This window comes from Pinus tabuliformis, chromosome 5_2, assembly GCF_031772625.1.
Source record: "Pinus tabuliformis cultivar Carrire ecotype Pingquan chromosome 5_2, CPIR1, whole genome shotgun sequence".
NCBI classification, from domain to species: Eukaryota; Viridiplantae; Streptophyta; class Pinopsida; order Pinales; family Pinaceae; genus Pinus; species Pinus tabuliformis.
In genome coordinates this window covers 402,647,868-402,667,014 of record NC_142306.1, presented here as the reverse complement: position 1 = coordinate 402,667,014, position 19,147 = coordinate 402,647,868, and the positions used below count along the sequence as shown (strand labels likewise).

Genomic DNA, 19,147 nt, shown 5'->3' with positions numbered 1-19,147 from the left:
ATTGATCAGGTATTAGATACTCTAGCAGGCAAAAAATAATTTTCATTTTTGGATGGATTTAGTGGCTATAATCAAATTCAGGTAGCACCTGAAGATCAAGATAAGACCACATTTACCTGTCCATGGGGAACTTTTGCTTACCGAGTGCTTCCTTGTGGATTATGTAATGCACCTGCAACATTTCAAAGGGCAGTACTGGGAATATTCTCTAATCTAATCCATGATTGTGTAGAGGTTTATATGGATGATTTTACAGTTTATGGTGATTCATTTGAAGAGGAATTAGAGAATTTGGAAAAAGTCCTTATAAGGTGTAAAGAAAAAAACCTTTCATGAGTCATGAAAAATGCTTTATGATGTTTACTGAAGGTATTGTTTTGGGACATCATATTTCAGGGGATGGGATTAAAGTTGATAGATCAAAAGTTGAAGTCATCTCCAAGTTGCCTATTCCAAATTGTTAAAACGATGTTAGAATTTTTCTGGGATTTACTGGGTACTATAGAAGATTTATAGAAAACTTCACCAAAATAGCATCTCCACTCTTCAAATTACTTACAAAATATTGTGAATTCAAATGGGATCCTGATTGTCAATCAGCATTTGAAACTTTGAAAGCAAGAATATCTGAAGCACCCATTTTGAGAGGACCAAATTGGAAACTTCCTTTCCATATTTCTACAGATGCTTTAGATAAAACTCTAGGAGTTGTGTTGGGTCAAAAGGATTTAGTTCCTTATGCCATTTACTATACCAGTAAAAATTTGACTCCCACTGAGTTGAACTATACTGTGACTGAAAAAGAGTTCTTAGCTATTGTTCATGCAATCAATAAGTTTAGACATTATATAACAGGCTATTAAACTTTTGTCCATACTGATCATTCTGAAATTAGATATCTAATGAACAAACCTGTTACTAATGGTAGAGTTACAAGATGGCTCTTACTTTTACAAGAATTCAATATTACTGTGTTGGATAGACCAAGGAAACAAAATACAGTAGTTGATTTCTTGTCTAGGATCCAAAATACTAACGAAGATTCTCCTGCAGAGGATAAGTTTCCAGATGAATATTTATTTGCAGTAACTTCTAAGACTCCTTGGTATGCAGATATTGCTAACTATTTGGTTACAGGGAAGCTACCTCCACATCTATTTCCTAGTGAAAAAAGAAGAATTATTCAGGAGAGTTCAAAATATTCATGGATTTCTAACGAATTGTTTAAAACAGGGCCATATTGTGTGATCAAAAGATGTGTTCGGGAAGATGAAATGCCTGACATCCTTAAGGCATTTCATGATGAACCATGCGGTGGACACTTTGCTGACAAAAGGACGGCCTATAAAATCCTTTCTTTAGGATATTATTGGCCTTCCCTCTTCAAAGATACAAAAGAATATGTCAGAAGGTGTGACAGCTGCCAAAGAGTAGGGAAACCGACTCTTTCAAATGAAATTCCATTACAACCACAGGTACTCATCGAACCCTTTGAAAAATGGGCTTTAGATTTCATTGGACCCATTAATCCACCATCTAAACAAAAGAACTATATATTGGTATGCACTGATTATGTCACTAAATGGGTAGAAGCCAAAGAATTACTTTCTGCTACTGAAAATTCAGTTGTTAATTTTCTTTATGAGGATATTTTTACTCGCTTTGGTGTCCCAAGAGAAATTGTGACAGATTAGGGAAGTCAATTTACATCCAACATGATGGAGAAGCTGATGGAAGAATACAAAATCAAGCATAGAAAATCTACTCCTTACCATCCGCAAGAAAATGGCCAAGTGGAGTCTACAAACAAAGCTATTGAGAGCATCATCACCAAAACTGTTCATCTACATAGAAGAGATTGGGCAGAAAGGCTTCCTGAAGCCTTATGGGCCTACAGAACTACATGGAGGAATACAACAGGACATTCTCCCTATGAACTTGTTTATGGGAAAGAAGTCCTGCTCCCCATTGAGTTTCAAGTCAAAACTTTCAAGATGGCAGTTCAGTTGGGGATGGATCTATCAGAAGCCCAAAAGAACAAAATGGAGCAGTTGAATGAGCTAGATGAGATCAGACAAGAAGCAATCCTAAAAACTGATCTAGTTCAACATCAAAGAGCTAAGTGGCATGACATATACATCAAAGAGAAAAAGTTTCAAGAGGCAGACTGGGCATTACTATTTGATTCCAAGTTTAAATAATTCAAAGGTAAATTTCAGACCGATTGGCTTGGGCCATATGAGATTGACAAAGTCTTTAGCAATGGAGCAGTAAGAATCAAGACCATTGATGAATTTCAAACTCCTCTTATTGTGAATGGCCACAGATTGAAAATTTATCATAAGCCACTCTCAAAAAAGGAGCTTGTCAAAATGTTTCAAGAAAATTCTGTAATAAGGCTAGTGAAGAAGAATCCTTCTTCCCCACCAGCCTAGCTTTTGTTCTTTTCTGTTTTAAAAAAATAAAAATAAAAATTGTATAAGCCTGAAAACCAATCACTGATTGGCAGTCTTATACAGAAAATGTAGAGTGAAAATCATGGACACTTGATACTCTATATTTTCCAAAAAACTCTCCTTCTGTTTCCATCTTCACTTCACTTCATTGCCATTCCACTCCATCTCCATTTCATTTTCATTTCACTCCAATCCACTTCATCTCACTCCATCTCATCCATTTCATTCCATTTAATCAATAAATGTCTCTTTCATGACCATTTCCATTCAGTCAGTTATTATCTAACTATCTTCATTCAACCAAGTGGGTGCTGTGTCAGTTTCTGCAGCTGGAATCAGTTTCCGCAGCCACCACTATGTTTTTCAAATTTATAGTCAAAATGTTAGTGAAATAATCATGAAAATGCAGGTGTGACTGAGCATATGCTATGAAGACATGGAGCATCTACAGACATCAATAAGGAGCAGTTGATTAAAGGCTAATGGACAACAAATGACAAGGATTCCAAGGTATGAGCAAAAATTTCTTTCAAATAGCAATCAAAGGCACAATTTAGCATAGTTATTAAACCTTAAAGCTCCACTATGTGCAATGATTATCACGATAGCTCCATTACCTATTACCATTCCATGACATTATCCCATAAGCCATGCATTTATTCCCTAAACGGTCTCATGATTAAATTTCGGGTTTAACTCATAGATGACTGCACTTTCATACTCCACTTGTAATCATGAGATGTGACCTATTTCATTACGGCTCCTCTCCACCACATTTTTCACAGCCATTCCATAAACGTGTAACATCTCGTACGCAGCCGTTCAATTCAAAATTCCAACTTCACTCCATTAACCCGCCATTCTGTTAAAGTCACCTCATTCACATACGTCTGCACTTCATTTTGTGAACTCACCTCGGCTGCTTATCCTCTGTTTCCTCTTGCAGTTCCTGAACACTCTCGTTACCTGTTATCCATATTCCAATTGCAGCCACTGCGTTTTTGCCATAAACCCTGCAACCTAGCCATCTTACCTCTGTTAAACCCTCACACGCAGTTGAATTTCAGTGGAATTTCAAAACAGAGGAAGGGATGGGACGATTACTAAGGGCAGAACCGGAAGGACCTAAGTATTTAGAAGGTTACCCTCAAGTAAAAGATTTGCTGAAGAAAGCAAAATGGCTACGCTTCATTCAAAAATTTAAAGGCCATAATAAGGAGGTAACAAAAGCCTTTGCACGGTATTTCAATGGCCAGATGGTGGAAATTGGAGACCTGAAGCTCACGGTCACTGAAGCATCAATAGCAGCTGCCACAGACTTGCCCCAGGAAGGTGAGCGTTGGTTTAAAAACAAAAGTGTGGACGAACAAGCATGGAGAATCATATTACGAAACCCAGGTATGGACGTTACTGTATTTACAAAAGGAATTCCTGTTCATGCATTGAAAGAAGAATGGGCCAGCTTACTGTTAATCATCCAAAAGTTTATCACTTGCGAAGGACGCTTTGGAGCAATGTACATGTATCATGCTAGGTTATTGATGAACTTCTTAGAGAGTCAAACCCTTAATCTGCCTTATTTCTTACTGCTGAGTTTGAAAAAGATGAGTACCACAGTCCAAAAGAACATAGGGGACATAGAACCTCATTTATATCATCATGGACTTGTAAGGATTCTCATTGAAGACCAACTGAAGAAGAACAAAGATACCTGGGAACGGTTCTTAGTAAGAAATTACTTTCAAGAGCCATCTGAGGCACCTGAAAGCAGTACACCAAAGACACCGAGAAGGAGTAGGAGAAAAGAAAAGAGTGCCATAATCCAAGACTCCCCTGTTAGCAAAACTAAAGAAGTTGGTCAAAAAGAAAAGGAGGAAAGAACTAAGGACAGAAAACAGAGGAAATTGAAAGGAAAAAGGAACATAGAAGAAGTCTACCAATCACCAGAGCCATCTATAGAGGAAGACCATCAAACATTGTCTGAGAGACTAGTGCATCTTCAAAAACAAGCTGCTACAGCCAAGAAGAAGGAAAAAGGAAAACAAAGCATGGAAGAAGGGAGTACTAGCCCACAGTATTTAAGAAGAAGCAGCAGGCTTAGAGGAAAGGGGAAGAAAACACAAGTAAAAGGGCCCCACTTCATCGACTTGGGTGGGGAAACACCCGAAAAACCCCTAGCTGGCCGTAGTCCACCTCATCCTCAGTCAAATGTTGAAACTAGTCCTCTAGATGTTGATGTAAGTCCCTCTCGGCCGGAATTAGAAAGCAGTCCTCCTCCTCAACAAGACTTTGAAGTCAGTCCAAGAAAAACACCCGAAATAGATCCAAGTCAGCAGGAGGTGTATGATTACCTCGAATCTTTAGAAAAGACAGCTGCAGGCCCGAGTACATTGTCCACTCTGCCCCACATGACACAAGATGCACAAGTCCAATCCTTAAAACAAGAAGTGTTTGAATTAGAGGTTCTAAACAGGCATATTAAACAAGAAAATGAAGCACTAAAGGAGCAGAGAAAAGTGGACAAAATCATTCATGATAATACTATGCTACATTTGGGTCTATGGCAGAAGAAGAACAAGAAACTAAAGAAAAAGTGCAGAAAGTTGAGCAGGGAATTAATCAATCTCAAATTCAGATGTTTGATAAGGAAACCCAGGATGGTGGTAGCACCAAGAAAGAAAAGAAGAGGACTGGATGTACTAGCAAAAGCTTCAGAACATATGGACTAAAGGGGAATGACTAAAATTTTGGTTGCATGAGGACATGCAACACCTTCACAGTGGGGGTATGTTGAGTCCCAAACTTGCATCTTCCCTATACACCTTTTTAGCCTTCTTTTCCAGTTACTTGAACCACCAAGTTGTCAAATCATTGCATATTAGTTTAAAAAGAGCTTATAAAATGGTTTCCTAACTATGTCTTGTGACTGCTGTTTGATTTAGATTTTTGCTCAGTCAGCTGCGGAATCTTATCAGTTTCCGCAGCCAGCTCAACTTTCCGCAGCTGTTTTGTTGAAGTCTATGTTACAAGTGTCTACTGGAGAATCCGGCCACATGGGAAAGCTGCAAACGATGTGTACATGGAACGTGTCCCCTTGGTTCAGCTGAATCACCCACAAAAGGCCATGGTCAAGGATAGTCAAAGCAGTGGTCAACCTAAGAGTTTTGTGGTGGCAGGACTCTGTTTTTCACCACGTGAAGACTTGCGTGGAAAATTCCTCAATCTCAGGAGGAGTGCTAACACCTGTGGACTATTCCGTGAACCCAAATCCAACAACCACCACTCCTTGGATTTAATTGTCACGGCTACCATATTGCTAGATCTCCGGACATGGTTATTCACGTGTCTATTTAGCAGCGCAGAATTTAGGAAGTAGTTGTAGCATCCTCAGTTATAAATAACGCGTTATCATACGCTTGTTAGTTAGCTTGATATATGTAATTTTGACTGTTTTACGAGCCCACTGTGCCGTGCTCTATCTTTATCTTATGACTGCATTTTAATATATGAGAAGACAGTGTTCTTAAGTTCAATTTGTGACTGATTGTTGATTGGCCGAGGTTGCAGAGGGCCCCTGTACACCAAGGCTCTGTAACTACTGTATAGTTTCTTGCTTTCTTCCATTATGTTACTGTTTCCATAACCGTTTGTTTGTATATATTATACTGTTTTTGATATTCATGTTAACTGTTGTCCATATTTTCTTTTATGCTTTCTCATGGTTGTTAACTGATTAGTGTTTTTCTTTCAGGTTCTTGTAGATATCCCGAGCAATTTTACATAGATTTTTAATGACTAATGACATGAAATCATCTTGTCCTTCTGCTGATTTATTTTCTGAGTTCTAATTCCAGCACTGTTTATTTCTTTCAGTTTTGTTTTTCTCATTTACTTTTATGCAATTTAGAAATCAGATTACTCAATTTGTTTATGATTACCTCCTATAGCTAGAGCGAGAGTACTGGTGAGGGGTCAGAATATGAGTTGATGTGATATGATTTAGTTTACTTTTCTGCAAGTTAGTGATTAGATTACTCATGTCATTTTCAGTTACCTCCTATACCCAGAGCAAGACTACTAGTGAGGGATTGAAGTATGAACGCGTAGTTTGATCTTAGTTTCATTTTATGCAATTTAGATATCAGATTACTCAATTTGTTTATGATTACCTCCTATAGCCAGAGCGAGACTACTGGTGAGGGGTCAGAATATGAGTTGAAGTAGTATGATTTAGTTTACTTTGTTACAGTTTTTGAATTGCTTTAAGTTCAGTTTTTTTCTCTTTTTATACATCAGAAAGGATACTGGGCTTCATTGTCACTAGCTCACTATTTGGTACATTTTTATTTTCTTCTAGGAATTGATTTCATCATTGCAAATTTTAAAACCTTTTTGAGAATTTTGAAGTTTGGAAATTATTTTAGAGGCCACCATTGCCTTGAACACTTATATCCATACTTGAATTTTGCCATCTCACATTAGGGAATCAACAAAAGATAAACCCAAAAACAAACTAAAAATCACAAACGACAAAGAATTAAGAAATCGGTTATCTTGCATATACAGTGCACTTCACTTCAGCAGTTTACGATTCTCGGATTGACAACTTATATAGCAATTTAGGACACACTAAATTGACCAAACACCCTTAACATGTCTTCCACCACTTGATTCACCCGTTCGGTTTGTCCGTCAGTCTGAGGGTGATAAGCCGTGCTGAAGTTCAGCTGAGTCCCCAATTCTTCAAACAATGTTTTCCAGAAGACGGATGTGAATTTCACATCACGATCTGAAATTATCGTTCTTGGTAACCCATGCAGTTTAAATATATTTTGCATGAACACATGAGCGATCTGCACAGCTCTGTATGTAGATTGCACCGGTATGAAATGTGCTGACTTACTTAGCTTGTCCACCACCACCATGATGGAGTCATTATTTTTCTTTGACTTAGGCAACCCGGTGATAAAGTCCATGGAGATGGTTTCCCATTTCCATTCCGGAACGGGTAACGGTTGTAGTAAACCGGCAGGATGTTGGTGTTCTGCTTTAATTTGCTGACATTCTAGACATCGAGCCAAGTAACCAGCCACGTCCTTCTTCATACCCGGCCAATAATATTCCTTTCGAAGTGCAGTGATCATCTTTTGATAGCCCGGGTGTCCAGCGTAATGGCTCTTATGATGCTCGTCCATTATCAGATTTTTAATATTATCCTGATTGGGCACAAACAACCTTCCTTTATAATATAACATTCCCATAGCATCCAATGCATAATTCGGTTGTTTTTCTTTGTTGGATGGTTGTTGCACCTGTTGTTTTATCTGCTGATAAACAATGTCTTGTTTGGTTACCTTGTTAATTATTTCCCCGAAGGGGCTTTTCCCTTCACTGCAAAAAATCTCGTATAAGCATTGCAACTTTCGACTCAAAGCGTCTGCCACCCGATTCTCTTTTCCCTTTAAATGTTTGATCTCAAAATCAAACCCGCTCAGGAAATCCACCCACCGTGCTTGCCTTGCATTTAGAGTGGGCTGGCTAAAATAATTGGTCAGACTGTGGTGGTCTGTCAATAACAGAAATTTCCTCCCCATAAGATAATGTCGCCACATTTTCAGGGCGTGAATTACAGCTGCCAATTCTAGATCGTAAGCAGAATATTTCTACTCATGCTCTTTTAATTTCCTGGATTCGTATGCTATCACTTTTCCTTCCTATGTTAACACACCACCTATCCCTTCCTTACTTGCGTCCGTGCACACTACATATTCCTTGCTGGGATCGGCTATACTCAGAATAGGTGTTGTAGTGAGTAAATGTTTGAGCTGGTCAAAACTCCGTTGGCACTCAGGGGTCCATCTGAAAACTCTCCCCTTTTTCTGCAAGGAGGTGATTGGATAAGCTACTCTTGAAAATCCCTCAACGAACCGTCTGTAATAGCCTGCTAAGCCCATGAAAGACCGGATGTCCGCCACGTCCTTGGGTACCGGCCATTCCATAATGGTCCGTATCTTTTCGGGATCCACGACGACCCCATCTTTAGTGATGATGTGGCCTAAATACTGTATCTGTTCTTTAAAGAATTCACATTTACTAAACTTAGCATATAATTGGTGTTCTCGGAGGGTCTACAATACTATCTTGAGGTGTTCTTGATGTTCCTCCAACGTCCGAGAGTAGATCAATATATTGTTTATAAAGATTAGTACAAATTTGTCCAAATATCGATGAAACACACTGTTCATTAGACACATAAAGGTGGCAGGGGCATTGGTTAACCCGAAGGGTAATACCACAAACTCATAGTGGCCATACCGAGTCCTGAAAGCTGTCTTAGCTATGTCCTCCTCTTTAATCCGGATTTGATGGTACCCCGATCGCAAGTCAATCTTTGAGAAAACTGTTGCTCCCCTTACCTGGTCAAACAACTCATCTATGCGGGGTAGGGGGTACTTATTTTTAATTGTCAATTTGTTTAATTGGCGGTAGTCCATACACATCCGGAGGGTCCCGTCTTTTTTCTTAACGAACAGCACTGGGGCTCCCCAAGGAGACACACTGGGGCGTATGTACTTTTTATCTAGCAGCTCCTGTAACTGCATTTTCAACTCTGTCAATTCTGGTACGCTCATTCTGTAAGGTGCTCGGGAGACTGGGTTGCTCCTGGCACTAGCTCGATGGTAAAATCTATGTCCCGTTTAGGTGGCAGTCCGGGAATCTCTTCCGGGAACACATCGACAAACTCTTGTATCACAGGGATACTCTCCAATGTGGCTGTTTTGTCTTTTGCGTTGGCATACCCCACTTGAATGGCATAAATCTGACACCCTTTTCTAACGCATTTGGCTAACTGTGAGGTAGTTATGGGCCGAATCTGCACTGGCCGCTTAATTCCCTGCATTTCTTGTTTTATTCCAAGTTCATCCTTATAACTGATAGTCTTGGTTTTGCAATTAATTATGGACCAGTGTTTTTCTAACCAGTCCATACCAATCAACACGTCGTATGAGCCAAGGGGAAGCACATTTAAATCTACTGTAACAGACTGTCCTGCTATCTTTAAAGGACAGTTTTTGACCTTAGCCGTTACTCGTCTTTTTGCTCCTGTTGCCAACTGAACTAGCCAAGGGTCCCTAAACTTAACTGGCTGCAGCTTACATTGCTCCACGATTCTAGGACTAACATAACTTAAAGTTGCACCAGGGTCAATTAAAACAGTTACAGCAAGGTCTAAGAGTTTACCTTCAAATTCCACCATGGTCGGCTGGTACTCCACCTGGCGGTCTTCCAACGCAGCATTAATCTTTGGCAGACTCCGTCCCACATCGCCGACTGTAGAGGCTTCATAAACCTGGGAAACCTGTTCTGCTCCTTTTCGCTGAGGACAGTTTTTCACATAATGGGGTCCACCACAACCCCAACATTGCACTGGGGGCCTTGCTGTCCCTTCGTTATCTACTCTCCCGGTTTGTTCACTGATCCTGGACTCATTAGGGGGCTTTAACCGGAGGGTATTCTTTTGTGAATTTCTGCTGTTTTTCCCTTTGGAAAATCCTTTGTTACCTCCACTGCGATTACCTTTAGTACTTCCAGCCAGCTTGCTGCTCCTTTTATCGACCCATTTCTTACCCAGATTATCCCCCTTCTGCTTACTCTGCTGGTAACAAATTCTGGCTTTGCGTATAGCCTCGTCCATTGTCTTTGGGTTGTCAAATTCGGTTCTCTCCCTCATACTTGCAGGGAGACTATTGACGAATCTTTGCACCTTTGCTTTCTCTTCTCGTATATAGGGCACGTAACGGAGTAAGGAAGTAAAACGAGTAATAAATTCGTCCATAGTTTGTTGTCCCAAACGCAGGTCATGGAATTCCCTGGCCTTTTCATCATAGAAGCGCTCGGTGAGGTACCTTTCTTGCTCCATAGTTAACCTGGAATTATCTTCCCATAAACGGGCCATTTCATGTTTCAGCTCTTGTACAGTCTCCAAAATCGCCTGATTGGTATTGCGTGCTTCCTCACCCAGTTGTACCCATAATTCGGGACTGCTTCCAGGTCTCATTGCAGGTCCCTGACCCGCCACGAACCTGTGTGACGTACTGTCAGTTCTTCTCGTATTGTCCATCCTTGAGTTCCTGAACTTACACAAAACAGTTAACAGCGGATGGGTTATCACATTAGCTATTTCTTCTTACTCGTTAGAGTTGAAATAAATTATAAATATACAGTCTGTTGTCTGTTTCTCTCTTCTTCTTTTTTCTCCAATGCCCAGAGGCCACATTTTTGCAATCTGGGCTCTGATACCACTTGTCATGTCTCTATAACTCAGGAATATTTTTTTTTTTTTTTTGCGTAAATAAAATACTCCTAAGGTTTGCATGCCCGAGGATTACCTATGGATTAAATTTACACTTATTCACCCCACGCAGCTCATTTACAACACTATCACATAGCAATTAAGGGTTGAGGTACTGCATCTCATCTTTATTAAAATATCACAACATGTTTTGGGCGCATGTTGTCCACGCGGCATTTGTTCCAAAGGTAACTCTCCATTCCCCTTCAGCCTTCATGTGGCCACCCTATCCGATTCTATGCGAGATAATACCTGCTCTGCATTGTACTGTACGAGGCTAGCAGATCGGTCCGAATCACCTTCCATCAACGACGGAGGGAGCTCTTGGTAATCCCACGGTGGTAGATCACCTCCGCGAGCTGCCACCTAATCTATCGCATGCCTTGGGTGACGGAAATCATTTGTTCGGGAAGTTTCCTACGGCCTTGCTCTGGTTCAGACCATGTGGCCCGTTCCGAAGAGCCCAGCTCGCAAACCTCGCTCCAGTGCTGGAGGATTTGATCCCTAGCTTCTCAGGTAAACTATCTCACTGCGTTAAGTTCCTTCTATGCTCATTTGGTCGTGCGCTCTTTGATTACTGATAAACTCTTGTTGTTGGTTCATGAAACATGCATTTGCAGAGTTATCCAGCGCTGGGGTCCCTCTTCAGCACTAAAAACGGGTGCTGCTCTTTCGTTTCCTGACACTTCCTTTAGTGGTAAATGTCTTTCTAAGGACGGGGACAACTTCCTGGGTTTTGATTTTATTGAAGCTGTATTATTGTAGCTGTAATATTACTACTGGTAACTAACGTTATGCTGCTCGGTTTGCTCCTTAAATAGGCTAGGCGACAGCTCCTCACTCGGCCTAGCACTAAGGGAAAGCTCACCACAGTTCTGGATTCTAGGTATGAGGACTTTCGGTCGCAGCTATGACTGGATTTGTTTTTAAATTTCCCCTCGTGTTAGAGGATGGAAATCCTCCAGGTTTTTATTTTTATTTTGGATGAACAAGGTTATGGGGGCTGTTTGTTTTCCCCAAACTCCAGTGTTATGGGCAAGATTTAAATGTAATTTAACTTTGGGAATTTGAATGTCCATATGTAATTCCATTGCCCGAACCATGGTGTTTGTATGTAAATTTTAACGCACCCCTGTTTCTTTTGTCACGACGTGCTAAGCTTTTTACTTACTGGACTATACTATTAAAAAGGGTTTACCGCTTTCTACTTAATCAATGGTATATATTCATATATTTTTGTCTATGCTTGTTATGGCTACCGCTCCGCGGCATCTCTGTACAGGCAATTTATAATTCATTTTCTATTGTATATACAGTGTTACACAGTTTTTGCTAGATCACATTTCTGTTTAGATGCATAAACATATATAGTTATATGTCGTTATTATGTTTTATCTGAAATGATTTTCCTTAAGCGTACTACTTCCCTTGCAGTGAGGATCCGAGCCCTGCCCTCAAATTTCTGTATATATTTTTTTTCTATTAATTCCTAACGCTTAACCGTGGAGCCAAAACTACGGGTCTTGTATGCTTGGGAGAAAATTTTAAACATGGTAGAATACTATCCTTAACAGTCTACAGCCCTGTTCTTTGCCTTACTTGGTTCTTTCCTTGGGGTTTCTCCACTTATTAGATGACATTCATGAGGCGGTCCTGGTCGCGCCTCACGACTTACCGTTCCTCATTCCCAAGGTATGACTAAACCGCTCCTTAAACACCTATAACAGTCTTTTTTTTTGTTTGAGTCGCTGCAGTTCTGCAGCTACTTACACATGGTTTGTAATATTCACCATTTCTATATATATATCTACACTTATGTCTCTTATAGGAAGAGTTCGGCCCAAAAGCCACAGGTCTTAATGCGTGCTGCCGAACTTGATAAGTTCTAATCGCTTGTCTAATCCCGAGGTTACTTATGTGTTTACACACTTTTGTCATCACTGCCCTCTACCGTCTCCCTGGTGCGGTTGGCCTAGCTTCCTAGACTTTCTAGGGGATTCTCTCTCTTCAGATTGTTTTCCCTCGAAGAAGGGTTATTTCATGAAGTAAAACCTGCCTTGACAAGTTCAGGGTGACAACCCTCACCATTCACTAATAATGCCAAACTACCAGAGATGTGCTACAACTATTTACCCCGTCAACAGTTTAGATGAAGAGTTACTCGCTCTTCCTACTTTCTTTTCCTGTTAATGTAATTTCAGTATTCATTGCACTGCTTTTTAAGGAAACTGCAATCTTTAGAAAATCAATAGTTTCTTTCCAACATTTAATTCAAGTCAGGACCACATACCTGGGTTGTTGTAAACGCACTTTCTTCCTCTGCTCCAAGCTAAAATCGCCTCTGCTGTTCATAGCTAGTCTTCCACCCGACCTTGAGACTGTCTTGCAAGACCAGTCTCCCCCCTAGCTGATTCAAAGACTACAGTCTTTGCAGGTTGCCAGCGCTCTGCGCTCTTACCATCTGATCATCACCAGACGTGGTAAGTTCCCTCATTCCACACTGTCTGTCCTCTACAACACAGTGACCTCTTTTTCCCCCTTTTCCCTTTTCCTGGAATCCATTCCACGGTTAGGGAGGGGAAAAGTGGTTAGGGTTTTCTTGCAACCGTTTCTTTATTAAATATATATATTTTAATTATGTTAACTTCTCTCCTCAGAAGTTACATTACATTCCTGTTACCAGGAAGTCATTCCTCAATTCCATTTTCTGAAAAAAATAAAAATAAAAAATAAAAAATAAAAAATAAATAAATAAATATATATATATATATATGCAACAAATACAAATCATCATCCATTTATTTGTGTCCTTTTGACTGCAGCAAATAAAAATATTTACAATAATTTGGGGATATGACATATATATAATGATGATTAGAGATAAAAATATTTTTTTGTCAATTTAATATGTTTTTTTTTTTCTTTTTTCTTATTCATTTTTGTTCATTCTGTATTACATTTTTCACTTAAGAAAGACTTGAATTCAGGACCTCAGGGGACCAATACAATTTTACATGCTTGCATAGGGGACCAACACAACTTTATATGTTTGATCAAGAAATATTTGTCAATGCTATTGGAACCAATCAACTATAAAGAAAAATCTATCTATAACTACTATGATCTAAATCTTCATCTTATCTTAACCACACTAGTTAATTAATTAATTTGAAATAAGTTATTATGATTAATATGGGAAAATTTCTTCTTATAATATAAATATAAATATAATCACAAAACTTAAACTCAATAATTTTAAAATAAATAATTATAACTTTATTTTTTTCTCCATTTTCTGTTAAGTTTCTTCTCTCCACGACTGTTCAATCTTGACCACACGTCCTTTGTATTCTTTTCCCTTTAATGAATGGCGTGTTCCACATATTTACATAATTTTCATTGTGGATAATATTTATCATAATATGAATTATGTTATATAAAATTATTGATTTAATGGTGTAAAAGGGGTAGTTTTCACACTTGAGGGTGTTTTAATTTTCATTACAATTTAATTCGGTGATACTGAAGCATTTTAAATAATGGCATAATGTATGATTGTATTCAGAAAAATTATATTGCCTTATATTTTAACCTATATACACAAATAAATCCAACTTTATTCATATCCTTTTTCTCTTAAATCTAAATTAGATATTCCTAATAGTTAAGAATACAATCTGTTCTCCTATCCACACAAACCTCACACCTCACCAGATTTCTAGAATTATAATTTAAAAATAAAAAACATAAACCTCACACCTCACCAGATTTCTAGAATTATAATTTAAAAATAAAAATAAAAATAAAAAACATAAATAATAATAGTTCAAATTTTCTACCTATCCAAACTTTATCAGATTGTTCAAATTATAATTAAAAATTAAAAAGATAAATAATGTCCAAAATTCTCTATTAAAATAAAATTTCATGGTTTTCCATGAAAAGAAAAAATTAGTTCTAAATACGGAATCAAATCCCAATAATATAATTAATCAAAAAAATATTTATCTACTAAAAAACTTTTACCATGAAAAACATATTCTTCTTATCTGAATACATTGATATACAACAGGTGAAGGGAATATAATCCCCTAACCAGAGTAGACTAGTGTTGGATTTTATTTGCGTAGTTTTAGGTTTTTTAAAAAATGAAATCAAATCTATGTCCAGTTTGTCATACAACTCTCTGATTTATCTATCAAAATAGAAGGAATATTAGGTACAATGCATGGTATTATATTTAACAGTGTCAGAACTATGGAGAAGATGAAGAGGAAGATGACGAGGAGGCAGAAAAAGGATTTATTATTCCGAGGGGAACAATGTCTTGAAGGAGGCCATCTGCACGCCCACCGCCATGTTCAACTACTCCAATATCTCCACCACAGCCACCACCAAACGCGTCACGACGCCCATCAATGCCGGGCGTTTCACAGTTTTCCTGCATCTCATCCACTTGATCTTCATCTTCTGCTCCTTCTTGATGATGACGTTGATTGACAGCTACAGTGGCTGCCCAGCCTTCCACCATATCTGTCTTAAATGGAGATGGTGAACCCTTTGGAACAACGGCCCCTCCGTCAACACTGTTATTGTTATAATATGCCTGGTGATCTTTGCTTGGATTCTCGTCTTTAATAATAATACTGTTACTCTCCTGAAGGCGACGAAGCAGAGTGGAATTGTTATTTGGTTGAGTGAGCTGGATCTGGGAGTAGGAATAGTGCATGTGAAGCCCCTCATAAGTAACGGTAATCGTCTCTGGGTCCTCCGCCGATCTCTCCACCTGCTTCTTGGCGAAGCATCTGGGATTTGTGCATCTGTAGTAACTTCTGCACACCAAACCATTTTGATTGTGAGCTCTCCATTATAATAATGGCAGAGGTTGCGAAGTTGTTGCAAACAGTAATTTCTGCAGTGAAAGTTAATGGCATAACTTGCCAAGTTCTTGCATTGAGGAAAGGAGGTGTATTTATATTAATGGAAGGAGAAAAAGTTATTCACTAAGATCAATATGTTTTATGGGATATTTAAGAAATTAACTTCAATTTTTTAATATATGATTTTTATACTTGAAGATAAGTAAAAGAAGAGTTCCTATATTATCATAGCTTTTCTACTTTGATAGATTAAGGAAATTGGTAGTGTGACAGATATTTTAAAAGTTAGAACAGATTTGATTATAAGCTGGGCAATTCAAAAGAAAGTGCTTTTTATCTTCAATTATATTTCACCGACAACAGACTCTTTATTCCCATAACTTTGAAAATAGACCCACGCCCAATTTCCCTATTAAACTAGTAAAAATTAATTCTAAAATAACTTGCTGTAAGTAAAGTTCAATGTTATCAAACAATACATTTCAACTTCCAAAATAAATAAAACATCTCAGATCTAAAATGTATGGCAGCCAATACAATATTGCTAGATACTTATTAATTGCAAAAAGAAGTGTGTCAGAACATCAACTCAAAAAACAATATCAGAAAAAAGAAAAACTCTCCGAACCTAGACTGTATTTTTTCTTATCGAAAAAATATTTATAGATCAGTATTTAAAATGGATCTATATGCTGATAAAACTTTTCTTATTCATACTTATAGATCAGTGATTAAAATGAATATATACTGACAAAACACAATCTACTGTGAATGATCACAATACCTGGGATGAGGACTGTTTTTGATGGCCTTCTGGCCATACTTTCTCCATTTGTATCCATCATCTATGTTGGTCCCTGGACATTTTATCTTGAGAGAATACTTGGACTCGCTTTTAGCTCGATTCAATCTTCTGTAAAACAACTCATCTCTGGAATTACAAAAATCAAAATGTAAGTTTAACAGTGAACATCACACAATTGATTTAAAAAACAAAATCGATAATTAGCTATCATGGAAGACTCAATGAGATGAGCCGGGAGCATCTACAACAAAGAATTTCATGTGGGTAAACCAAACTTTCACATGATGCAAGAAATGAATAATGGGGCTGTAACAGTGCTGGTTTGTTCAGCTTTTCTTCAAACTGTGGTGTGGTTATAAATGAGAAATAATAGTGGATTCTTGGAATGGTTTTTACAATTATACAATATTTTTCTCTTTTTATTAGCTAATTTAGCTAACTTGCAAATGTATTGCTCCATTTTTAAAGAAAAGTCTGTCCAAAGTTTTGAAACATCCTATGATACACTGAAAATCTGCATGATATAATGTAACTATTACTTACATGGACCTTGGAAAAGCTGCCATAAGTAATTTAGCTAAACCAGCAAATGTATTTTTCCATTTCTAAACTTTTCAATAATGTAATTATTAAAGAGAAGTAATTTTTGGAAATAATACTGTGTCCAAAGTTTGAAACATCCTATGATACTGAAAATCTGCATAACATAATGTAACTATTACTATTATTTACATTCATCTGGAAAAGCTGAGATTATCAGAGGAAATGTATTGCTCCATTTCTGAACTTTTCAATAATGTAGCGGATGTATTGTTCCATTTCTAAACTTTTCAACAATGTAATTATTAAAGAGATTTATTTTGAAATAATACTGTGTCCAAAGTTTTGAAATGTCCTATGATACACTGAAAATCTGCATAATATAATGTAACTATTACTTACATTGACCTGGAAAAGCTGCGATAAGAGCTCTCAGACATAATATCCTGTTCCCTCTTGAGCCCAGAAGTTGGTAACCAACCTTGTGACCGAAAAGCTCCAGCATAGAATGAATTAAACACCCAGGACTTAGAACTGGAATTGGAGACCGAATCTGTGGTGGTGTCTAATGTGGCCGAGACTGCCCCAGACTGGTTCTCTCTCAATAAAGCAGATTGCACATCCATGAGAGTTGGAAATGAATGAGTATTTGTACAAGCTGAAGCAGTTTCCATTTCTTGATTCCCATTCAAAACCTTCAAATTATCTTCATTCATGGTAGATACCAATAAATTTTCTGGAGTTTCTGACTGCAGAAACCCATCCACATAACCACAATCATCACCTTGTGATGAGTGGTCGCAGGATTTGATATTAACATCAGGAAAACTGCCTGCAACGTCCTGGTGGTCGTCATGCAGTAGCTCGATCATGTAACTGAAATCAAAATCATCTTCTAGTATTACATTCTCTTCTGATGGAGAATCCACGCAGCTTTTCTGAGGCGAGACTACATTGGATTTCTTCAGTATGGGGAGACTGCAACAAAAATCCCAGCAATCATTAGAGATTTCGCTTGCCTGATCATGAAGCTTTCTTTTGCCGATTCCACAAAAGCTCTGCATATTGGAATCCATGGCTAATCCATGACAGAAAAAGCTTCAGAAATCCAATGCATATCAAAATCTAGATAAGGATGACTTAGAACGTTCACACTCGTTTGATTTATAGGAGACTAGAGTTTAAACCCCCAATGATCAATCCATGGTGGGCTGGTAATGTTAATTGTGTTGCCCCCACAAAGTAAAAAGATAAAAAACGTCAATGGCGTTGACATCCGAGCAGGATCTGAGAGTTCCCGTGATACAGAGACGTGTACAATAAATAAAACGAAGGTTCGAGCGGACAAATTTCAACCCAACAAAGCTTCTAATATTTTTTAATGGCGTTTGTCTGGTTTTGGGTTGAAGTTTGAAGAGCAGTTGCATTTAAAATTTATTTAGAAGAATCGAAGAAGACAAAGGGTTGACCTGCCAGATCCCATGGGCGTACACTTTGGCCCTTGACCACCTCCATTGATTTTTTTTCTTTTTCCTGCTGCTGTCCTCAGGCTCTCCTCCATGTTCCTCAGAGTCTGCATTATTGCGTTTTACCTTGTCATGCCTTAAGTCAGCGGGTACTTGACAACCATTTGACGGTATTCCCCAGATCGCAGTGTGATTTCGAAAGCTGTGCATTGTCAGCAGGACAACGGATTAACGATCTGTATTTTTGTGGTTAATATTTGTATGATTTTGATTCAAAATGTTTTTACTATTATTTTTATCAGAGTTAAAAGGCTTACAAATGGATGAAGTTTAACTGTTTGGTATGTTTTATCGTCTTATCGAACCTTTTTTCCCCGTAGAAAAAAACAATATTTTTTTAGTATTAAAAGTTGTACATACAGCTTATTACAATTTCAATTTTTTCATTATAAGATTATAAAATTATTAGAATGTTCACCTTTTTCTAGCATTGCTTCTAATATCAGCATATTTTTTTACAACACAAAATAAAAGGTTCAAAATTGTGTTATTCCCAAATAAACCGTCTTGATATCCTATTTCTATGGCCAGAAATCATTACAATTCTTATTCTTTTTCTAAGCACAAGGAAACAAACAAAAAAGTTT

General features: G+C 38.0%; 1 protein-coding gene across 1 annotated transcript; it reads right to left on the bottom strand.

Moving 5' to 3' along the window:
* Positions 1 to 14,830: 14,830 nt before the first annotated feature.
* Positions 14,831 to 18,227, bottom strand: LOC149159224 (uncharacterized). The gene is made up of 3 exons (XM_089433443.1): positions 17,437 to 18,227; positions 16,474 to 16,620; positions 14,831 to 15,641 (listed from the first exon to the last, which is right to left on the bottom strand). The coding sequence occupies exons 1-3, from the start codon at positions 18,108 to 18,110 to the stop codon at positions 15,065 to 15,067; spliced, it is 1,398 nt and encodes a 465-aa protein (XP_089289569.1). The 5' UTR covers positions 18,111 to 18,227; the 3' UTR covers positions 14,831 to 15,064.
* Between the last annotated feature and the right edge of the window lie 920 nt (positions 18,228 to 19,147).